Below are 25235 nucleotides of genomic sequence, written 5' to 3'. Positions count from 1 at the left end.
ACATTACCTTTCTTTATATACTGTTGACCAGTGGTCACCAACCCTGTTCCTGAAGATTAGCTCCAACCATAATCATGCCCACCTGACTATCTAATCATTGCTGTGTGTTAGATTTTGGTTGGAGGTGAAACCTGCAGGAAAGCAGATCTGAAGAAAGAGGGTTGGTGATCACTGCTGTTTACAATTGAGGTGGTGGGGTGGCATTTTAGCTTTAGCATAGCTCAGTTGCTTAGTTAATATAATCGTTCAGAAATGCATTCCTTGTATCTATCCATCCATTTTCGGTACTGTTTATCCTACACAGGGTTGCAGTGAATCTCGGGGCACAAAGCAGGGGACACTCTGGGCAGGGTTCCAACCCATCACAGGGCACAATCACACACACACTGTGGGCAATTTTGGAAACTCCAGTAAGCCTACAACTTATGTCTATGGACTGGGGGAGGAAACCAGAGTACCATGAGACCCCTGAAGAATTGGGAGAACATGCAAGCTCCATTCACACAGGGCAGCAGCAGGAAACGAAACCCCAACTCAGGCGGTGCGAGGCAAATGTGCTAACCACTAAACCATCATGCCCCCTTCCTCAGATATATAACATTTTCAAATTAGTTGTCTCAGTTTGGGAGATATTAAAAGATATTTACTCAAGTAGTTTTTCACCAGACAACTTATTAGCAGAGCTACTGTTAACAGCCCAAAGGTGATTATTTTCCAATGACAATGTCCCTTTATTATTAATTATTAATCAACGAATGACACATTGTACTTTTTATCCATCCATAGTGCCTGCTATCACTTTCCTCACAACAGCTATAAACACTCATTCTCTAACCTGCCTTTTTTTCTCTCTCCTAAAGTTCATAAAACAAAGAAATTCAGCTTGTCATGTTACCATGAAAATTCAAAGCCCTCTGTTCTGAAGACTTTCCCCATGTTGAAAAAAGTTCAAGTTGAGCAAAACCATTAACCCTCAACTTCTCAGTTATCCTGTATCAATTGTAACATTTTTCTTGGTCTAAAATGTCAGCCAGTTAAGGTAAATGTTACGTTTCATATTACTCATGGCAGGTTTATGCCGTGGTTGTTTTTAGAACAATATTCTGCCTTGCTTAATTTTTCTCTACACTACTTCCTTTGGTAAAATTAAAGAAGGAGTTTGCAGCACTGTTAGTAGGAGAGGTTACAAAAACATGCTAAAAATTGCCTGCACCACATCAAAGGAAATGAGACTAGTTTGCATAGATCTCCTGGGCATTGAAATGGCACCTAGACAGCTGTGATGTCCCGTCTTGTAGAGTGCACTGGGAGCTGTGTGCCCAAATGAAAGGATGATATTAAAGATTGCTATCTGCTAGCCTAGTGGTGAATGAGCATATTTATTTCGGCTAATATAACTTCTCCCACTGTGTCTCCACTAGGATGTAGTCATTCACTACATCATCACCATGCCATCTTTCTACTTTTACAAGAATGGACAAATGGTGGGTCCTCAGATTTCATGACAATATCTAATAATGAACATCTAGGCGAAAAGACGTGGTATATAGTAGTGTAGTATTATTGTGTAAAAAAAAAAGAAAGTCGTTTGATTCATTACATCAATCAGCCTCAGAGTGACCTCATACCCTGTTTACAGGTTGAGGAATTATATGGGGCAAACCAAAATGCGCTGAAAGAGAACGTCCATCGTTATATGTAAAGCAACACCATGTATATTAGGTTTGATCTCTCCATTGTAGGAAGCTCTACTGCAAGATTATAATTCTTCATCATATTCCATATTTCTCAGTCAAAAGGTTTTGGTGTGCAGTGCCAAAGACATCTATGGACACCTGACCGTCACACCAATATATGGCATTTCCCTAAACTGTTGCAGACAATTGTATAGAATGTCTTTCTATGCTGTGGTATTACAGTTTCCCTTCACTGGAACTAAGGGGCCCAAACCTGTTCCAGCATCACAAGGCTCTTGTACACAAAGCGAGCTCCATGAAGACATTTTTCAAAGCACAGAGCCCTGACCTCAACCCCTCTGAACAATTTGGGGATGAATTGTAACAGTAACTACACACCAGGCTTCACTAATGCTATTGTGGCTGAATGTGAAAACTCAACTCACTGCTTTCAGGCCTCCCAGCCAGCTCCATCAAACCCCTTCAGTTGATTCAGAATGCAGCAGCACGCCTCGTCTTCAACCAGCCCAAGAGAACCCATGTCACACCCCTCTTCATCTCCCTCCACTGGCTTCCTGTAGCCGCCCACATCAAATTCAAGGCCTTGATGCTCACGTACAAGACCTTGTCAGGAACAACACCCTCCTACCTCAACACACTCCTGAAGGCTTACGTTCCCTCATGGAATCTGCGATCGATTAGCGACCGACATTTAGTAGTTCCCACTCAGCAAGGCGCAAGGTCCCTTTCCAGAACCTTCGCGCTAACTGTTCCTCAGTGGTGGAATGAATTTCCAATCTCAATCCGGACCGCAGAATCTCTCACCATCTTCAAAAAACAGTTAAAGACCCACCTCTTCCGTGAACATCTAACCAACTCATTAAAAAAAAAAAATTATAATAATAATTTGCACTTTCCACCTCTACTCTGTGCACTTTGCTATTTCTGGAACTCAATTAATATATCTTGTATGGTAGCACTACTTGTATTGTTCTCTGCTTGATATATAGCTTTGCTTGTATTTTTCTCATCTGTAAGTCGCTTTGGATAAAAGCGTCTGCTAAGTGAATAAATGTAAAAACTCAACCGCCACGCTCCAAAATCTAACAGAAAGCCTTCCTAGAGAGATGGAAGTTATTATAACAGCAAAGGTGGACTAAGTCTGGAATAAGATGTTCAGCACGCACATATGGGTGTGATGGTCAGGTTTTCAGTCATGTCTCTTTTTGGAGAATGATGATGCAAGCTTCTTTAAAAAGAACTGAAAAGCTTCAGATGCTGAGCAACCAGCATGCTGGTTGCTGTGAAATGCTAGTTGTGAAACCATGACAGTAATGACTTGATGTCTCAGTTACTGGTGTATGTAATGGCCTTGAATACATCTTAAATATTTTGTGGTTTTAGTTTGCTAGAAAATTTGTAATGCTTGATATATTTTTTTTATCCAACGGCACAACACAATGAAGTCTTTCTGAAGCACTGACAAACACTGACCATCAGGTCATTCTGTCACCTTTTGTCGTTTTGTAAAATAGAAAGAATATTACATTACAACGTTTTAACTTTATGCATTTTATTAACTGGACGCCTTCTTTACAGTGGATATAATTAGAAAATGGAATTTATTCAACAAATCACCAATAAATTATAAACCATTACTTCAAATTGTTATTTGATTGACAGCGCACTTCAAAGCAAGAACCCAGCATTTCCTGTGGGCTGTTATGTGGTCGCTCCATGCGTGTGGAGGACACACAGTGTGACCAATGGCAAAGCAATGTTTAGCCTTGATATTAAACTACGTTCTTCCTGACTGGCCCCATGACGTTCCTCTTTCTCAATTTTTCAGGTCGAAGTGAATTAAAAGTTTGGAATTTTAAGGGGTTCAAATTCCAGATAATTTAAGGACATATGAACTCTTTACTCATTGGGTACAACTCATAATCTGCTGAATCACTGTGACCAAAGTTTTAAGTATTTACACCTTTGTGTAAGTTTTGTGGGAAAGACTAATCGGTTAAACTGATAAATGAGCTGAAGTCACGCCTGATGTGCAACAACACAATGCCATCTACTTTTGCACTGGTTTGTGTTCTTCAGCTCAACTCTGATCTGATCTTTTAATGACTAAATGCTGTAAGGCAAGTCACCAGGATGCATTGCATGAAGATGTATTATTTTTCTTCACTAAGCCACTGTTTACATACAGCATTCCTTACGTTTTCCAACCTCCATTGGTTGGTCTAAAAATCTGCTGTTGATGGGTGGAGTGTTCACATAGAAAGCAGGGTGGTGCAGTGTTTATCCAGTAGAGCGCTTTAGAAGGAGAGTTTTCACTGCAGCAGAAACATGGTTAAAGCTAAGGTCTGGACACTTCGCAAGCATTTTGTTGGCTTTCCAAAGGAGAGTGACTTTGAGCTTAAAGAGGAAACATTACCTGAGCTTCAAAATGGAGGTAAGTATTAATATAATATAAACAGATTATGGTGGCCTGTTTCCCAGCAATGGTGCATGGCACATACCACTGGCGCTAATTTGTGTTTGAACTGTTTCAGAGGTCCTACTTGAGGCCATCTTCCTCAGCCTTGATCCATATATGAGGTACATTAGTTGCGAATTTCTTTGTCTTAAATTGAAAAAAAATTCATTGTCATGTAGCAGTTCTGTAGTGATGATGATGTACTGAAAGGTGTGTGCTATTGAAAAATTAATTATCTGGAAATTAATGATTTATTAATTTGGCAAGAATGAACGCAGCAGTGGACTGCACAGTGGGGTGTAACACATTTCTGATACCATACTGATACCGTAAGCAAACAGCTCGTGTGATATTGCAGAGTACTTCACAACATTTACCCACCCAATTCTAAAACGTAAAAGTTGCTAAGAAAAGTAAATATGCCTAGACATTTCCCCGTGTAATATTGTACAGGGTCAACACACTACCATTAGTGTATTAGTGTATCTCAGCATGAAAAAAATATAAACTTAAATGAAAGTATGGGGATTGAGCCGAAATTTCTTGTACAAATCATAATCAAGTGAAAGTTACTAATATCCACACAAAATAAATTATTTGGACTGAAATCAGAAGTGAGGACATTAACCACTTTTAAGTACCTGCTTGTTTTATGCAATATTGCATATTGCTTATTGCTTAAGAAAGGCCGATAAGCATGTAAAGCCTTCATGTCGTGGAAAATATTATGTAATAGTGTGATAGTGGGGGCAGTGGTGGCTTGGCGGGTAGGGCTCTGGGTTACTGATCAGAAGGTCGGGGGTTCGGGCTCCAGCAGTGCCAGGCTGTTGGGTCCTTGAGCAAGGCCCTTAACCCTCTCTGCTCCAGGGATGCTGTATCATGGCTGACCCTGCGCTCTGACCCCAACTTCCTGACATGATGCGGTATGCGAAGAAAAGAATTTCACTGTGCTGTAATGTATATGTGATAAATAAAGACTCATTATCATTATATGTCAGAGATTGATTTAATCCCTTTTCACCGTATCCCCCGCCCCCCCAAGATGGACTCTTTAGTAAGAAAACTATTTGTATTATATTTTATTGTTTTGCATGCCATGTGTGAGTATTTTTCTCTGTTACTGCAGAGCTGTGAGTTCAGCCTTAATGAAAGAAGGTGATGTACAGATTGGAGCTCAGGTTGCAAAGTAAGACAAGCAAACACATCGTTATATTCTGTTATATTATGTCATGGTGTAAAATATAAAGAATATTACATCAATGCATGTTATCTCATGTATTTTATTATCTTGGTGTCTTCTTTACAGTGGATAGATTAGAAAATGTTTACTCATATAACTGTCACGTCATTACAGTACATCTCCAAAACAATAAAAAAAATTGTTGTTTGTTTGCCAGGGTACTTCAAAGCAAGAACCCAGCTTTTCCTGTGGGCTGTTATGTGGTCGCTCCATGTGGATGGAGGACACACAGTGTGACCAATGGCAAAGCAATTTTTAGCCTTGATATGAGCCGAGTTCTTCCTGACTGGCCACAAGACGTTCCCCTTTCCTTGGCTGTTGGTGCACTAGGGATGCCTGGGTAATGAATTATTACTATCAGTAAGAAAAATCAGTTTACTGCAACCATCTCTGAAGAAAATACCAGATAAACAATTTGAATATTGCTTTATATGTTCATTCTATACGGGTCAGTTTGACTGCCCTGTATGGCCTAGAGGAGATTCTGCAGGTGAAGCCAGGTGAGATTGTGCTGGTGAGTGCAGCAGCCGGTGCTGTGGGCACTATGGTGGGCCAGATTTGTAAGATTAAAGGCTGTAAAGTGGTGGGTTCGGCTGGGAGTGAGGAAAAAGTGGCCTACCTGAAGGAGCTGGGCTTTGACTATGTTTTCAACTACAAGACCATAACATCTCTGGATGAGGCACTGAAGCAAGCTTCACCTGAAGGCTACGACTGCTACTTTGAGAATGTAAGTTTTAGAAGCTAAGATGGGTAATATAGCATTTAAAAAAAAAAAAATATTTACAATTTACACTTTGTTTACACATTAATTATTAACATGGTAGTAACACATACACTAAGAAAAAGAGGAAATAAAGTAACCCAGTAAGAAGGTAATAATAATAATAATAATAATAATAATAATAATAATAATAATACATCCCCAATTCCAAAAAAGTTGGGAGAGTATGGAACATGCTAATAAAAACAAAGAGGAGTGATTTGTAAATGTACTTTGACTCATATTTAAACCAAAAAAGTATAAACACAAGGTATTTGATGTTTTATCTAATCAACTGCATCGTTTTTTTGACAATAAACATTTATTTGGAAATTGATGCATGCAACACGTTCCAAAAAAGTTTGGACAGGGGCGATTTAGGACTAATAGCGATGCGACCAGTTAAAATAAGAAGGTGATGTGATGTGAAAGAGGTGAGGCGATCGTCTGATCATAGTACATAAGGAGCCTCCAAAAAATGGGTCTGGGATGGGTTGAGGCTCGCCATTCTACCAACGGATGCATCAGTGAATAATCCAAACACTTTGAGAACAACATTCCCCAAAGTCAAATCAGTAGGATTTTGGGCATTTCACCTTCTACATTGTGCAATATAATTGAAAGATTATTCAGAAGGACCTTCTAAGCTGTTATTAGTATCAGGTCCAAAAGCCAGCATCTGCCACAGTATGGGGGTTTGTCAGTGCACATGGCATGGGTAACTTGAGCATCTGTGAGCAGCATCTGTGAGCAGCATTAATGCAGTGAGATATGTACACATTTTTGAGCAACATATGCTGCCATCCAGAGCAGGATAATGATAAACTACATTCACAATGATGTCCAGTGTGAGTGTATTGTGAACAAGTGTCTTGGGAGCAGCACAGGACAGTCTTTATGTTTACAACAGCAAGTGTAGCTAACAAACTACAGTAGCTGTGTGAAATGATCACCCGAAGCAAGGGTGAAAGCACTTCCTTGCCATTTTGAGTTGAACCACTAGATAGCAGATCTGTTTTTGTGTTGAACTGAGCTGTAATCTTCTGCCCACTAGCCATTTGTCAGAGTCAGAGTCAGAAATGTTACCACCTGGTAAAGTATGTAAAATGGTCATGTTCACCACACTGCATAAACAATAAGGATAATCACAAAAGTATGGTCCTTATATCCCTGGTCCTGAAATTTATATTTGGTTTTGCTTTTTGTGCTCTGTCCAGGTTGGAGGTGCTTTCTTTACTGCAGCACTTAATCAGATGAGGCCTCATGGACGCATTGCTGTGTGTGGTGCAATATCGCTGTACAACGCCACCACACCTCAGATGTGTAAGTTATGGGTAATGTGATGGACCCATGTGATAGTCTCTTTGCCAGCTGATATTACTTATCTAGATATGAGCGGCATGGATTAATGATTTGCAGGTTTCCACTTCAGGCTTTCTTTCTCTGTGGTAATGACAGTAGAGTTGTTATTACAGCTCATATGGTCTGTAACCACTAGGTGGTGCTCTGATTCATTGTTTTAAAGTGGCCTAAAGTTTCCATTGGACTGAACTATGAATCTGGAAATATGGAAAGTTATTGATGAACACTTGCACAATTCTTTCTGTCGCAGGTCCTTTTCCCCACATGACCATGCTGGCCAAGAGCATTAGGATTGAGGGATTCCAAGTCAATCAATGGCCAGAGAAAGACGAGGCATCTATCAGAAGACTGCTTACATGGCTGAAAGAGGCAAGTGGGCCAAATTGACTATAGAGTATTTGCATAAGAGCTATGAGATGAGAGCTCTGAACAAACAGAGCCCTGGTTGATCTAGATGAGAGGCACTGGTACCCTTAAGTTCTGAGGTTTCTGGGGTTTACACTGCTCCAGCATGTCTAAATCACCATAAGAGCTGCAGGGTAATTGAATTAAATTACGTTTAAATGAGTGTGTTAATTTTGGAAGAAATACTGAATTCAGCAGAGCTGTGTTTATCAAGACCTGTAGACCTCTGATCTGTGGACAAATTGATAAGGGCAGCTAAATGCTGACAAAAACAACACAGAGCTCTGGAAATCTTAATGATTTAATCAGAGGTTTGTTCCCTTTAGTTGCTGACCACAGCAGCATATTTTTGTGGAAGGAATAAAGAACCTCCCTTCTTTCTTTCTTTCTCTCTGCTGAAGTCACTATTACCAAACCAAAAAAGGCAGTTTGCCATGTTATGTTACCAGGAACTTAAAGTTATTGTAAGGCTTAAAGTTCTAGCCTTATCTCTGACTGTTACAAAGGACTGTCACTGGAGACTGCTTTTAAAAATGTTAAATAAATGTCTCCATACAGAAAAATACACCAGATCATAACACTGGGTAAAACTAGAGTTTTTGTGCTTTGCATGTCTGCGTTGCAGGGGAAACTTAAGGCCAAGGAAAATGTCACAGTGGGCTTTGAGAAGATGCCTGCTGCCTTCATCCAGATGCTGAAAGGGACAGAACTGGGAAAAGCTGTTGTTAAAGTGTAATTATTTTACTTTTTGTAATGTCATCTATATATTAAAAAAAATTAAATGTCACACATAGAAAATTCAGTCCCTGTTTGCTATTAACAATTTTGAATACAAATAAACAAAACAGGTTTAATGAAATTTGACTGTTTTCTGGTGTCTTACTCCCAAGGAATATTTTTCATATGTATAAATATAGATGCATAATAGTAATATGTATGTATACAAATATTTTATTGTGTTGCATGATGGTACGGAAGGTAGTATGACCATACTGACCATGGCTGGTTCAATTCCTCCCATCTCGTAATATCATACTAGTAGGAGGATTGGCTATTGTAAATTGCCCGTAGTTGTGTATGAATGTGCAAATGTGTGTGCATGGTGTCCAGCGATGGACTGACTTCCCATCCCCAGTTTATTCCCACCTCCCACCTGGATCCACCACCACCACCACCACCACCTGGACAAGGATACAGCGCTTCCTGAAGATGAATGAATGTATGAACGTTTGTCAAAAATGTAGTTCATTCTCAGTTAATATTTTGATTGTTGTAGTTAGTTTATATCATCATCGTTATTAACTGAGAAATATTTGTTGTTGCTTTAGTTTCAGTTTTTTTCACCAACGTTTAGTTTTCAATGCAGCTATTTACTTATATACAGAAACGTATACAGTACACACACACACACACACACACACACACAGATATATATATATATATATATATATATAAATATATAAAATTTCTATTTGGTTTTCCTTTTCTAGGGGTAAGAACATGTTCCGGATCATGACAAAAGAATAAAACGTATTATTTTACAGAGGGGAAAAAGGATTCAAATGAACACAAAAACTGGGTGGCAAAAAAGAAGAAGAAGGAAGACAAAATATAAATAGCCAATCAGAGAAGACCTGGATGTGACGTCACTCACCGTTCCACCATCCCGGAATTTTAGAGAATTGTCAAGTCATGGTGACTGGAAACAGTGGATTTTCACTTTTAACCTCCTCTTACTATAAATTACTGCCACTGGTCACGTTTAGTCATGCCCTGTACATCTGTGAATGTCAGTAGGGCTTGTTAATAAACCACCTACAGCATATTATGCACTTTAAACGTAGACATATTCACATATTCTTCTCCTCCAAACACACTGGCAACGTCCCAAACCGTATATCACATAACCCCTAAGTAGACATACAAATCACTGTGCGTTGTGTGCACTTCATTTCCTTGTCCTATTCCCGTAAAATGGAGCTGGATGACGTGGGCGGGATTATGTCGCCAGTACGGCTCCTGGTTGGTTTGCTGGAGTCAGGGGGCGGGGCGAGAGACATGTTTATAACTGGTATGACACACCAAGAAGATAAATCGTGTATGTTTATGTGTGTGTGAGAGGGAGAGACTAAGGACCAGGAGAAAAGTTCGCCATGGTTGTACATATCGAGAATTTGGTAAGTTTTTATATACCTGTATATCCTTTTCAGACCCCTTTAAACGGGTTTGATATCAGTATGCATGTTTAGTGTTTAATATTGAGGAATCCCAGTTTTATGGTGGAAGCAACATTATGAATAGATTGAATAATTTCTGCAATATACTTAATATGTGAGTCTGTATAGTCTTTATGTCACTAAGGGGTTTATTGTGGTCAGAAGTTGAACAGTTTCCTCCAGGGTATTGAGCCTATATGCACTACATTTGACAGCCTGTAACTTTTATTTATTTATTTATTTATTTATTTATTTATTTATTTAGCTGTAATATTAAATACTAAGAGCTAAACAACACTACAATTTACAGCTAGATTGTTTCTTTCTTGCAGTTTTTCTTTCCTTTCTTTCTTTTACGTATAATGTCACTTGCAAAGTGTTTAATGGCCATATCCTGTGAAATAGTACACACTATTTAGTATAGTGCTGGTAGTGGTAGTGGTGGTGGTAGTAGTAGTAGTAGTAGTAGTAGTAGTAGTATTAGTTTGGGACACTAACTAATACAGTCCTTGTATAGCAGCCTTACAGTTGAACCCTGAAAGCGCTAATGGTGTAGATGCTTTACAGTTCATTCCTAGAGAAAGCATTACATTTTGTTTTGAATTCATGGTAGGTGGTTGAAACCAGACAGACTTCATATTGCATAATGTAACTGATTGCATTACACACTGCTATAACCTGATGATAACATGATTTTGAGGAACTGCTTTCAGATGACTCTTGGTGCAGGTTACACTTTATGTTGTGAGCATATTGATATTATGGAGTAAAGCGTTTATTTTTTTGCTTGTGCTTGGCGCTGTCTCATTTCTGCACTGGCTTTAAACCATTCACGATCATCTTTTTTCTCTTTCTTCTCCTCAGGATGCTTTCAATGCTGCCCTGAAAAATGCAGGGGACAAATTAGTGGTGGTGGACTTCACAGCCACATGGTGCGGCCCCTGCCAAAAGATTGGCCCCGTCTTTGAAGTGAGTACTTCTGTTGAGGTCTCTGCCCAACATCTGCAGTTGTCAGAGTGTAATGAGGATTGCTCATTGACCTTCTGAATCATTTGGAGAGTCCGTGTGTTTGTGTTTTTGTTGTTGTGGTAACCAGAGAGACATACAGACAGACACACGACACACCCTAAGCAACAGTCAGGTTAAGATATTTACCCTCTGCTGTTTTCTTTCTTACTTTCCCTCAGTCTCTGTCTAAGAGTGAAGACTATCAGAATGTGGTTTTTCTGAAGGTGGATGTGGACAGTGCAGCGGTAAGTCACCCAATGTGTACAATTACCATCTTAAGCAACCTGTTTCAAAGACTTTAGTGCTGTTGCCTTTTATTGTTCCTGATACTTCAACCAGACCGCAGGGCCAGTGGGTGTGCCAGACGAAACGCCAGTTGTTTTTAGAGCATTGTGCTAGCGCATATATATATATATATATATATATAATATAATACAATATATAATTTATATTATAGCTGTGTCAGAAAAATACAGCGAGAGCCGAGATACCCGTTTGTCAATGTGGACGTTTCCTTATGTCATCAAACCGCTGTGTAAACGCATAGGAAAAAAACCAATGGTTTCCCATTCTGTCTCGAGCATTGCTCTAGCGATATGTAAGTAGATCATTTTTCAGCCATTATCTTTGTCAGTGATAAAGTGTATTGTGCATATTGATTGGATGCACCACAGCCAGTGTGTTAAGGAAGGAATAAAACATAATGGGGCATGCTGGTATAGAAAATGAATAAATAAATGACTGGGTGGTGTGATGTGATGCACTTTAAAGTGGAGTTACTGTAACCACCACATATTTGATTTTCCTGTAACAGTGTGCCCTGTGTTTTATTCTCCTTATACCACAGATACATTTTTTTTATTAAAGAATGACCCATTGTACTTTGTATCCATTTATAGTTACATTTAATGGATAATTTTCAAAACCTGTTATCTCTTGCATTGCAAACAGTCGTTCCGTCATCAGCCTCATTTTTAGTTCTCTTGAAGTTAATAATACAAAAAAAAGCATCTTGTCATGTTACCTCTGAGTGTTACAAAGCACAGACACTGGAGACTTCTTCTAAAAAAAGTTTTTTTTTTTTTAATATGGCAAACTGTGTAAGTTACATACAACAACATTGTCAGAGCTGCTGTTATTGAAAATGAAGCAACACTTTCTGACCAATCAGAATTAAGCATTCAGCAGCGCTTTGGTATAAAGTGGTTTGAAAACCACAGGTGTATTTTATTAGCCCTGGTCTGGGTAGAATCAGTGAATCAGAGTGTATTATGAATGAGCATGCTGATGTAATCTATCTTTCAAAGCCACAAGGTTTAAAGATGGGTTTATATATAACAATTATTCTTGATCTAACTTGTCTTTGATGTCAGTCTTAGTTTAGCTTACAACTGTAACAAAAAATACAACCAACCAAAAAAAAAACATTACAAAAAGGTCACCTACTAGGCTTTCCTCAGTGATAAGTCAGGAAAATGTCTGCCGAAGCCCAGACACAACTCCCGTGATCTCCAATGTGTAATCTGTTGGATTTCCAACATATTTGCATTCATTTTAATAAAGCGTTTGTAGAGCTGGACATTAGCATGTTTCTCCTGCTTCCTCCCAACCATGTTCGTGGTTGTCTACAGTGTGTGCTGAGGGTGCCTTATCTGATGAATCGATACAGAGATGGCGCTCAGAGAGGATATTGGTTACTGGTCAGTTTTATCAGTCTTTTCGTGACTGTGGCTGGATAATGGCATTGTTATAAGATATGCTTCTTCACAAACTCTTGCTCATATATGCATCTGTGCTGTTGCGCATATATACAGGATTTACTTACCAGTCGAGTGTTTTTGAATGATTTTCCCATGAGTCATAGTGGGTAGATCTGTTTAGTCTGGCATTCTTGCTGTTCAAAGGAAGTAATGGTGATTAGTGAGGACTGTTTTAGTGCCTCGTACATTTGGCAGGCATCATGTGTTGACTTTCCCAACAGTCTGTGTACACACCACGCCCAGAAAATAAAATCATGTGGACACCTGAACATCCTATCCCTATGGGCTTCTGGGGTTTTTTCTTCTAGACGTTTCCACATCACAATAACAGCTTTTACTCGTGACCGCATTTTGTAATGGTCAGTCAGTAACGTATCCAACACAGTCAGGGCAGAAGACTTTGTTTTCCTGTTTTATTAGTAACATAAGCTCCATTTCTGGACTTCATTCATTCATTTCAAGAGAGAAAAATGAGAAGCTGGTGAGGGAATGACTGTTTTGACGTAAGTGAGAACAGGACCTAACTTGTTTCATGGATATTCCATAGCATTAAATGTAACTATAAATGGAGTTAAAAAAAAGAACGTTGTGTCTTTCCTTAATGATTAAAAAATGATTGTTGGCAAATAACAGGACTGGTACAAGAGCAATAAAACACCCTGGTTTGTTCTGTTAAGGGAACGTAATCCACTTCATCAAAACGTACTTATGACAGTGCTACAGTTGTATGTCATGCAGCTCTCCAGTATGACTCATAGTAATGCCAGTGTTTTTTATCGATACAGTCGTGCAGTCTGTAAGCGTGATGCTCTTTACTCATTAGCAATGGGTGTGGCTGAAATACAGTCCCAATTATGTCCACAAGTGTGTTTCATTAGGTTATCGGAGGTTATTCACACAGGTTAGGCATTATTGCCGGTGCTACACAAAAGGAAATGTGGCTTGTTTTCATAAATCTTCTGGGTGTTGATGTGGCACATTCAGTAGAGCTGTGTGCCCAAATGAAATAAAAGAATAGTACAGATTGCTATCTGTTAGCCCAGTGATGAATAAACATATTCGGCTAATTTTAATATAATCTGTCTTTACCAGGACGTATCCAGTCACTGTGATATCAAATGCATGCCAACTTTCCACTTCTACAAGAATGGGCAAAAGGTGAGTCTTTAGACTGTGTGACGTTCTCTAATAATTAATTTCTAGGCTAAAATTGTGTTTTATAGTAGCGTAGCATTATTGTGTAAGGAGTCATTTGATGCATTACATTTGTCAGACTTGGAGTGTGATCTCGTATCCTGTTTTACAGATTGATGAGTTTTCTGGGGCCAATGAACAAACACTGAAACAGAAGATCAACAATCATAAATGAACGCGCACACACCACACACCCCTACACACCCCCACACACCAACCAACCACATTCATATTTGGTTTTTAACTCTCCCTTGTGGGAAGCTCCATCGCAAGCGTATCATTCCAAATATCTCAAAATTATGGACCTTTTATTACTAGGGGCTCATGTGGAATTTTTTTTAATATTATGAATTCAATAAAACGTAAAGAAATGACAAATGTGTAGTTGTATTTTTTGCTTTAATAAAAATGTGAAAAGAATAGTTTATACACATATACACTGAACAATCACATTAAAGTTTTTACACATCGAACAGGTTCATGTATATAGCAGCAGAATTATGCTTAATACTGTTTTTATTTTCTATATGAAAAAATACAGCTTTAATTTACAAAACACTTGGTATTTGGAGTTTGGGTGGGAGAAATGGTCAGAACTGAAGACTTCGACATCCACCATGGTGTGCTGATGCTCCAGCTTTGTGTTGAGTGGCATATTAAAAATGAAAATATCCTGGTTTTCTTTTCCTAAAAACGGAGAACGGGAGAAGGAGATTATAAAAGGTCTCGGTACATGCTACTATAGGTGAAATATAATGTACAACTCTGAACCCCTTTAATCAGACTCATTTCATTGACATCTATAGTGAAATTACTCTGGCTTTAAATGGTGATGTAGATGCCAAAATCATTTGTCCTATTTAGTTGCATATGTCAATAGCTGACAGAGGAGCTTTGGTACCTAATCCCTGTAGCACTTAAACTAACACTTGTGAAGGTCCAGTTACAGAAAATGTATTGCTTACAAATGTCTGGATAAGCAGCAAATGTGAATGAATGCTGACAACATCTTGCCTCTTAACACGTAACCATTAATGATTAGTTCATGACTATATTCAAAGTGATCATTTTTTTTGTTGCTGTTTGCTCGTGGCACTTCATGTTCTCAATTTTAACTACCGTAATTTTCGGACTATTGAGCGCACCTGAATATAAGCCGCACCCACTAACTTTAAAAAGAAAAAAAAAAATTGTACATATATAGGCCGCACTTGTCTATAAGCCGCAGGTGTCCACGTTGTAACATGAGATATTTACACAGAAAGATGTTACACAAAGTTTTTTTAAACTTTTAATTAAATATGTACCGTAAATGCTTTTTTCTGAACAGTGCCTGTAACACGGCTGGTTGGAAAAAAAAAAAAAAAAAAAAATACAGTTGCCTACCAGGAAAAGTCATTGATCGCTATCTTCATCTTCCTCCTGCGCACTAAAACCACTAAAGTCGCCTTCTTCAGTGTCGGAATTGAACAGCCTCAGAATTACCGGTACTTCGTCACACACTTCCTCAGTCTCTCTTTCGTTGTCGCTCTCAATGTCACTTACGTCTCGAGGCAAATCTGCCCTTGAGCTTGTTCTGTCCTCTTCATCACGCAGCAGTCCAGCCTTTCGAAACCCGCTGGTGATTGTAGATTTTTTGACACTGCTCCACGCTGTTAGGATCCACTGGCAGACTTGAGCAAAAGTTGCTCTTAGCATGCTACTTCCTTCTTCGACAGCCAGATCGATTGCCTTTAGCTTGAAAGTTGCATCATATGCATCTCTTCGTGTGTTTTCCATGATGAGGGGGTGTGCATGAAGCGCAAAATGACTGATCTGAAGAATTTAGTTTGAGTGCGTTTGATTCAATTCGAACAGTTTCATTGGTCCACTGTGACCTGTTCGGTAATTTCATTGGTCTGATGTGACGAGGCTAAATGTTTTGGCGGCATGAAGCTCGTTAGCCTGTAAAAATCCATAAATTAGCCGCATCATTGTTTAAGCCGCAGTGTTCAAAGCGTGTGAAAAAAGTAGCGGCTTATAGTCCGGAAATTACGGTAGTGCCATGGACTCTGAACATATTGACCTATTGAACATATGATATGAACATAACTAGTGCCATGGACTCTGGACATATACAGTATCTGAGATACTGTTTTCAACTTAGAATAAGGACATACTTCACTGTTCAATCATTTTTAATAAACATTCTGGGATTTTTTTAGTCAACCTTTTGTCTAAATAAGCAATGTAGTTATTTCAATAAATCAACCTAGATACGTTAAATTATGTGTTAAAAAAAATAATTTCCTTTCTCAATGGGGTAGGCAATTGCCATAAATGCAAGTGATCTGCTACTGAAGCTGCGACGATTCATGTTTTTAAAAAACTGTCCGTAGTTGAGCGTAAGTTATTTCATACGTTGATCGAGTGCCTGGTTTATTCTACTGCATTACTTTTGCTGGGTCCAGATCCAGACTGTAGTCTGTCAGTTAATAAATGCTGAGTTAAGGGATCGGTTGATCAGCAGTGATTACGGTAGTGAACCATAATGGTATGTGGTTGAGCATTGTGCTCATTCCTGCTTTTGGAGATCCACATTCCAGCAGATATTCATCTAACACACCTGTGGTCTGGCATTTTCGGTTGTGCAGAAGTCAGTCTAGAGCACAGTGTGCAGGAATGTCTATCTCCAGGAGCAGGTTTGGCCACTAATGGTTTAGTGCTCATAATGATTAATCAACAGCTTTATTTACTGAACGAGGTGCTGCGGCCTTCCTGTGTAATCTAGTATCAGTGATGGGTATGAAACTTCCAAATCTATACATATACACAAATACAATTTTATAGGCATTAGGTTAAAAAAGGTGAACAGATTTATTTGTACAAAACAGACCTTTTTTTTTTTTTTTTAACCAGTTCTTAGCTGATTTCTATTAATGTGTAACTGTGTGTATATACTCACCTGGAGCAATCGGGACCACCCCAGCCTTGACTGCAGCGGCACCTGTTGGGCCTGATACACCTGCCTCCATTCTGACAAGGCGATGAACACACCGCTGAGGACACATCACACACAATCTCATTTACGCTCATGCACAAAGATATTCTGCAATGAAACACCAATACATCTACACTTAACTCTCATACACATGATTTATCAGAAATTTGACATGATTCATATGATTTTTGTGGAAAATTGTGATCCTGAGGTCTATCATTTATTCACTGTTTATTTTATTAAAGGAGCAGTTTGTAATTTTAAGCTTCTTACTGCATATAAGGCAAATCACAATTTCAGTAAAAAACACTGAAAGACCTTTCCCTTCCCCAACAATCATCAATCACGAACGCTAGTGTGTCAGTTCAATTAAAACTCTCGATATTTTAAAATATTACATCAGTCATAATCAATGCCTGTTTGTTATGTATACACCAGCCAATCGTGATGTGGTACAACAAGCTCAGATTTTATTGGACAATGTGGAGCAGAGCAGTGATTTCCCAGTTTAATGTATAAATTGGCTGAAAACTACGTACATATCCGTACATATCTGTTTTCAGTTTTTTAACAAAGGTGAAACAGCTAAAAGAAAAAAAAAGACGACAAGTAGAGTTCTTTTCAATCCGAACAGACAGACGAATTTGCATATTTGAAAGTCACATTAACAGTAAGTATTGCTACTCTTACTTACATACTACATCTTGTATTGATTTACCATTTGATGTAACTATCATATTTGGTTAAATGAAGTCCAAGTGCTACCTACGGTACAGACCTATTAGGTGAAGTGCAGGCGGTTAGTTCAAGAACAAGCAAAATGTGAAATAACCTTTATTACATCACCATGTTTTTTTATAATTATGCAACAATAGTAAAGATAATAACTATAAGAAGAAGAAGACATATAAAAACATCAACAAAAATATCTCTAAAGAAAACAATCATAACTTTTTTTATTTTTATTTTATGGCTCTGCCAACTGAAAAGGTTCCCAACCTCTGTGTTAAAAAAATACCATGAGAAGTCAACATATTAGCTATATTCACAACATAATGAAAACTTCCACAACCAGCTATGCTCATGAGTCATAGTTGGTAGTAAGTGCTTATTAGCTGTTTTTATGCTTTTTGTTGCATTGTACAGCCTGAAACAAAGACAAATCCAGTGCATGGTAATATTGTATCTTTACCACAACTTATGTAACTTACTATAATACACTTATAATTTATATCGCAACATATATAATGGCATATAGGGGCAGTGCCAGTACCTGTAAACTGCATTACATAAGGCATGCATGAACTCTCCAAATAATATAATTTAAAAACAGGTATGCAATCTAACCAACGAACCAGACCACGGTGTGTCTAGATGTATGGAACATCTAAGGGACATCACATTATCACATGTTCCCAAATTTGCTCTCTGCTTCAAAGACCTTTGTCCTCACAGTCAAACATGCAAACACACCTGTCATGAGCCAGGCTGAGCGTGACAAAAGGATTTTTTTAATTTCGATAAGGAGCTAAATAAACAGTTAATAACTAGTATTGTGTCCACAGAAGTGTGTGTGTGTGTGTGTGTGTGTGTGTGTGTGTGTGTATAGTATACACACAATCTGTTAGGTTCAGATATGATCCTCGAGGCAAAATGGTTTGGTTTGTTTTAATGATATTATTCTGATAAATTGCAAAACCTCCAGTACATTAAGGGTTGGGTTACAGAGCAATTTAGTTCACTACCAGATCTGAAAATGAAATCAGTGCTTACAAAAAAAGAAGAAGAAAAAAAAGAGAAGAAAATATCAGGACTAAGTAAAAGGTTATAAAACCCTTTTAAATTACCGTTAAGAATCCATTTATACGTTGATCATTTATTTTAATTCATTTTAAATGATATAAAATGAGATTTTACACAAATAAAATGCTATATTTTATATACCTTATATAAATGAAATAAAACCACTGAATCAATTATAGCCCAGGCTGGAAAAAAGTATGTGAACTCTTTAATAACTCATAACTGGTAGAACCAGCAAACATATCGTATAGATGTTTTGTCATACTTGCAGAAAAGGAATTTTTTCCTTGATGATTTTTTTTTTTTTAAAGAAAGGTCATGACAAATGCCACAACTCAGTTGGGTAAAACCGTTAGATTCCGACGCTGATAAATATCAAGCATCTGCATTTTAAATGAATATGTTTTTTTTTTTTATCAGTTTTTTCCACTTGTGAAAAAGTCGCCTCAACTATAAAGCTTCAGGTGACTGACCACTCCCCTGACACTCTCTTGTATTTCCTAATACAATTTCAAAGGAACTGTTTTCTTGATGTTTGCTATTCAGACTCTGATGCAGCAAAGCTGCTCCAAACCATGAAACTCCCACCACCATGCTTCATACACCATTGCACTAAAAGCACTGTGTGTCATCCAGGTGGCCACTAGGGGTTTTTTTTATAGTGAGAAAATACTGAATGCCCTCCATTGGTAGATAATTTCCAGTAACTAGGCTTTGAGTGTGTTTTATAGGGCAGGGACTCTAATTAGCTTTTGGAGAACTAGAGATTCTTGTACTTTTGTACACAGGACTGATTGTGAATGAGTGGTGTATTCCGTATTGACACAAACAGATACAGTAGGTTGTCATTACTTTCAGTAGATTGTGTTTGACTATTATTATTACTTGGATGAAGATATGACAACATTCTCTGTGTCATGTATTCCATTATTTTCCAACCCAGGATCTATCGCACTGCCATTCATTGCAAAAAAAAAAAAATATATATATATATTCATAATAAACATACAGATAAATATGGAGAGGAAATAATTTTTCACATGAATGTAATTAAACGAAGGCACGGGTGATATGACACAATTTTTTTTTTTATATCAGGCTACACAAAATGTATAATGAGATTTAGATTTGCTGACAAAGTACAACAAAAACAACAGCACATGATTTCAATTATTTTCTTATTATATTTGCTGAGTCTGTTTTGGAATTGAGGGTTTGTATGAGGATCTGTTGTTACAGTGCTCGGTGCCGTAGTAACCGCCACAGTGTGACACCATGTGACCCCAGGAGATTGTATTATCTCTCCATTTCATCCCTCCAGGAGATCACTTTTGTTAATTATTCCTTAATGTACCTCTCTCTTGTCTGCCATGTGCTCATGAGGCTGATCAGGTCAATGTAATGTGCTCATATATGACCAAGAAACATCACCAGTTCTTCTATTTAGATTTTAAGGGCGAAGTTTAACTACAGATGGCATAAATGTGCCAACTGCAATACATGTGAAAATAAAAGACAACTTATTGTACACACATACACACACACAAACGTCTTTCTTACTGTCCTTGTGAGGACTTTTCATTGACATAATGTGTAGCCAAATGTTCCTATCCATGTAGGGATATTTGATCTGTGCCAAAAAGAAAGAAAAAAAAAACCACATCACACACACATACACAAACACTAACCAGCATGGCATCGTGTGCCACTCCACCCTCTTGGACACTCGCACTGGTATGGAGCAACACAGCGTCCGCCGTTTAGACATGGCAGGATGCAGATTGCTGCAACATATGTACACACACACACACACACACACACACACACTAAAATTTAGCTGCAATCCAAGGTATATCCATAACACCATATAAATAAGACGTGTCATTCAATTCAGACAGGAAATGCAACCCTATAAAAGGAGGAAGTGTTTGTGTGTGTTTACAGTAGCCAGTGTTCTCATGTTCTCAATGATGGTTAATCATCATTTTGTCATTTTCAGCTGACTTTTCGTTTTCTGTTTCTGTATTTTGTTTTTGTTTGTTTTGAGCTTCTCCAGTGTTTCAGTATATTCACTATGAGCTTATTATTTACCCAGTTTTACTACATGTGCTCAGTGTTAGAGGAGGTTAGCTATGATGTTAAATCTGGCAGAGATAAACTGATAAGAGTTGATATGATGTGAGTAACACTGGAGTTTCCAGGTAGATTGACAAAGGTTTCTATCATTAGGCTTGTTTTTTAATTGACCCTGGTTAATGTGAATCATCTTTCTCTTTTTTTAAAGCAGAACTGAAATCAAGTAACAGAGTAACCCAAGACACAGGAAGTTGTGTGGTATGAGCATTGTGGTTATTTGGTGTAAGATGTGTGCTGTCTGTAAAGACAATTCAAAGCATGGAAATTTATGTATGTGTGTGCAGACCTTTACGTCAGATTATTTAGTGTATACTTATTACAATTGTTCCTTTCAGAATCAGGTATGTGGAAAAACCTAAGAATCAGAGTGAAATATAGGTAGAGGCCATCATATCACTACCCTGCTATTCACATACACCACATGGTTATACATATTGAGAGAAATTAAATATGTTGGCTTAACTTGCAAAATATCTTTTACACAATCATATACATGTTCACACACCCATTCACACAGTACGGACAGTTTGGACATGCCAATCAGTCTATCTTGCATGTTTTTGGACGGGGGAGGAAACCCCCTGCACGGTGAGAATATGCAAACTCTGCACACACAGGGCAGCAGCAGGAATCGAACCCCCAACCCTGGAGGTGTGCGGCAAACATGCGAACCACTAAGCCACCGTGCGCCCTCCTATAGTCTGTTTTAATGCAATTAATTAGCTCACTTTTTAGCCATGAGACTGTACAGCACCCTGGAGGTTTTTTGTGACCATTAGCGAATTAATTTATGATTCATCTTGTCTGTTATGCTTTGTATGTAAAACTTACGTTCCTCACAGAGGCGACCCATCCAGCCCTCTGGACAGGAGCATATATTTGGCCTCTGACACACACCTCCATTCTGACACTGCAGCCAACACACAGCTGAAGAAAACACACACACACACACACACACGCATGCATGCACACACCCAGTTGAAACAGTTTCTAAATGCAGTCTTAATGTTACACTGCACTAAACAGAGAAACCCCAAAACCATAGCACCAAAAAGGTGTCTGAAACAGGAGATAGGCAGAAGCATAGTTTACTAGTGGCTCTGGAGCTTTGTGTAAAAATAATGTTCCTTAGTCACTTTAATATTATGTTCAGAATGGATTAATTAGATGCAAAGTCCTCGGTGGTTTGAATATTATGCTCATTGCCTAGCCATACAGAAGAAATTCACAAACAAGAAAATCTACTTGCTAATAAGGGTGTGTAGAGAAGAGTAAAAGAAACAGCTTGTGCACACATGCATGTTAAACGAGTAAAATACAGTTAATTAGCGCACAGGGTGAAGTGAAGGTGAAGTGAGGTGTGAATGAAAGTTGTGCAGTGATGAATGAATGCATGCATGCAGGTCGAACCTTTAGCCAAATCATCCACTACTGCTGGAGGCTTTGAGGACGACCTCGTATAGGAGCTCAGGACACTGATGTGTAAAATTATAGTTGTGTATAAACTCAAGAAAAATCAGAGGTGTTTATAGAAGGAAAGGCACTTTAAGGGCAGGCTGACATGGGCAAATCCTTGTGCTACCTCTGCAGGAAGGGGGTGGAGTCCATGTGCCATTCTCCAAGCACACACTCCTGCTAGTGCCTTCCATGACGTAGCCCGCGAAGCACGAGTACACCGCCACATCACCGAGCTGGAACATGGCCCCACGGACCACACCATTAGCCATGTGGAGAGGAGGGCCGCAGGACACCCCTGTGTAGGGCGGTTCCCAGAAAAGGGTCAGTAGCTGACAGCTGGCCTTACGAGGGATTCATGGACTGCTGGGTTTGTAGAAATGTGTCAGCAGACAACAGCACTGCAGGTTAATAATCTCACTTGCCTCAGTGCATTAGCTAATTTTAAAGGCTTTCGTGAACTGGATTGCATTGTGCTGAAGTGGTGAAAACCACAGAACTTTGGTCCTCTGTGATATGAATTTGATACCCTGCTGTTCTAACCAGAATTGGGCCATTCTTTGTAAGCGGTGCTTTTCTGTCCCTGAACAGATCCATCTTATATTTGTTCAGTTGTGTGCATATATCTATCTATCTATCTATCTATCTATCTGTCTACATATATATATATATATATATATATATAACCCAAATCAACAAATGTTTATCCTTTGCATTTGCTGCCACGGTAAATGTCCCCATTTCCCCAGGTGATATTTGCCACATTCTTAATTGAAACTATTGAAAAAACTATTTCAGTCTCCAACTTATTTTTCATGAATGTTTATTTTCATTTAGCTATATTTCATGGTTTGTCATCTGTCCCCACACTGTAATTTCTTGTAATTTCCCCATTGCAATGCCGTGTTCAAATATAATACTGGTATAATACCAAAAATGTGTTTTACAGTTCAGTACAGCACACTGCATGGTACTCTTTGAGAATTGCTATAATGTCACTGCAATAATACAGTAAAACATACAGAATCATTCATTTTACTCTAAAACTAGGCACCAAATGGATTTTCCTGAACAAGAAATAGAAACTCATCTGGCTAAAGTTTTCTCCATTTTCTCTATTATTTTGTCATTTTAGGTTTTGATTAAAAACATAGCTTCAATTATTTTAGTGAAGCAGGGTAAGTGCAAAAGGTTTAAGTCATAGGAAATGTTAGTTAAGCCAGGAAGCTAACCTTTGACAGCTAGCTTTCTAGCTTTTCACTCTTTGTTTTGCTGTGATTTTCAGGAATGTGACCCATTCAAATTCAGCTTGGTATGACCGGCTACCAGCTGCCAAAACACAGGCCGAGTTTATAAAACTGGTTGACCATCTTTGCCAGCCAGCCTGCTTCCTTATTACTGGCTAAATTGATCAACAAAGGTTGAGATTTTCTATTTGCTTTATATTTGTGTTAAAAGTAACTTGTCTATGATTAGTAGCGGTAAGTCAGAAACTGTACAAAATTGTACTGTACTGAACACTGTACTGTACCAATACTTACCTGTTGGAAATCCTGCTGGTAAAGCTGGTCTACTGGTTTGACCAGCCTGTGTGTTTGGTGGTATGTTGTGAAAAAATGTTTTAGGTTGCCTCAACTATAAAGCTTCAGGTGACTGACCAATACTCTGACACGCTCTTGTATTTCCTAATACATTTTCAAAGGAATTGTTTTCTTAATGTTTGCTATTCAGACTCTGAGGCAGCAAAGCTGCTCCAAACCGTGAAACTCCCACCACCATGCTTCATACAACATTGTCCCAGAAGTACTGTGTGTCACCCTGGTGGCCATTAGGGTTTTTTATAGTGAGTAAATACTTGAATAAGATTCTGTAAATGTTCATTTCAGGATCTCCTGAGACACCAGGAGATCTCATTGTTCATTTCAGCATATTCATATTAGGTAATTTGATATTTTATGGTTGCTCTTACGTGAACTGTAATGACTGAGTTGAGAAACGTTTTTAAAAAATCACATTCCTTTGTTAGGATTTTTGAAAATAATGTAATGTTTGGTAATGGTAATTTATTTATTTATTTATTTTTATTTTATTTTTTTATTATTTTTTTTACAGGACCACAAATGGCACCATTTACAAAGAATAACCCAGTTACTAAATGTATGTGTAAAAGTGCTTAAAAAGGAAGGCTGAAAAAGGAAGCATGAAAAGGAACGTTAGGTTTCTGACTGTTGTGGCAACAGTTTGACTGAGGGCCCTATTCTTGTGATTATAACAGAAGTAGAAAAAAAATGGCAGAAGATTGTGGTGGTGACATGTGTGAGTGTGCCACATACATTGGTGTTTTCATGATCATTAGCGCAGGGCAGTGTAGCTGTAAAAAGGGGCGGAGTTACAGTGAATACAATAGCAAGAACTGTGGTTTGATCAAGTCAACACTGTGACATTTCTTAATGATATATAACTAGATTTCACCTATACAGTTAATGTTGACAAAACATGTGAAATAGGCTATATATATATATATATATATATATATATATATATATATATATATATATATATATATAATGATTTTAGAGTATATGGGAAAACTATCAGGTACTTACATTATCAGGTGCCATAATGCAATAATTGCTCAGTATTTAATAGAATATAATGCAGTGCTTGAATATATGAGTACTTAGTGACTAATGTGCTTTACAAATGGCAATTTGCTTCTTTTTGTACTTGTTTGTAAAAAAAAAAAAAATTAATAGTATGT

General features: G+C 38.2%; 3 protein-coding genes across 4 annotated transcripts in view; 2 read left to right on the top strand and 1 right to left on the bottom strand.

Annotated features, from left to right (window-relative positions):
* Positions 1-3531: 3531 nt before the first annotated feature.
* Positions 3532-8743, top strand: LOC128610779 (prostaglandin reductase 1-like). The gene is made up of 8 exons (XM_053630197.1): positions 3532-4131; positions 4232-4277; positions 5282-5341; positions 5553-5735; positions 5849-6122; positions 7373-7478; positions 7768-7886; positions 8548-8743. The coding sequence occupies exons 1-8, from the start codon at positions 4026-4028 to the stop codon at positions 8656-8658; spliced, it is 1005 nt and encodes a 334-aa protein (XP_053486172.1). The 5' UTR covers positions 3532-4025; the 3' UTR covers positions 8659-8743.
* A 1203-nt stretch (positions 8744-9946) lies between these two features.
* txn (thioredoxin) lies at positions 9947-14478 on the top strand. The gene is made up of 5 exons (XM_053629506.1): positions 9947-10099; positions 11003-11107; positions 11326-11391; positions 13999-14064; positions 14213-14478. The coding sequence occupies exons 1-5, from the start codon at positions 10076-10078 to the stop codon at positions 14273-14275; spliced, it is 324 nt and encodes a 107-aa protein (XP_053485481.1). The 5' UTR covers positions 9947-10075; the 3' UTR covers positions 14276-14478.
* Positions 14479-14480: 2 nt separating this feature from the next.
* The window catches only part of svep1 (sushi, von Willebrand factor type A, EGF and pentraxin domain containing 1), a 100440-nt gene continuing 89685 nt past the window's right edge, over positions 14481-25235 (bottom strand). Inside the window, exons 44-48 of one of the 2 annotated variants that reach the window (XM_053629426.1) lie at positions 22602-22772; positions 21851-21946; positions 20572-20667; positions 17045-17138; positions 14481-14787 (exon numbers count right to left, since the gene is read on the bottom strand). In XM_053629426.1, coding sequence (XP_053485401.1) covers positions 14757-14787; positions 17045-17138; positions 20572-20667; positions 21851-21946; positions 22602-22772 — 488 coding nt within the window. In that variant the 3' untranslated portion in view covers positions 14481-14756. The remainder of the gene's footprint in view (positions 14788-17044; positions 17139-20571; positions 20668-21850; positions 21947-22601; positions 22773-25235) is intronic. The other variant, XM_053629427.1, reaches the window with a different exon arrangement.

The sequence above is a fragment of the Ictalurus furcatus genome, chromosome 7 (genome assembly GCF_023375685.1).
Source record: "Ictalurus furcatus strain D&B chromosome 7, Billie_1.0, whole genome shotgun sequence".
Classification (NCBI taxonomy): Eukaryota; Metazoa; Chordata; class Actinopteri; order Siluriformes; family Ictaluridae; genus Ictalurus; species Ictalurus furcatus.
Note: the sequence above shows the minus strand (reverse complement) of the source record. Positions and strands in the feature narration are given on the sequence as shown.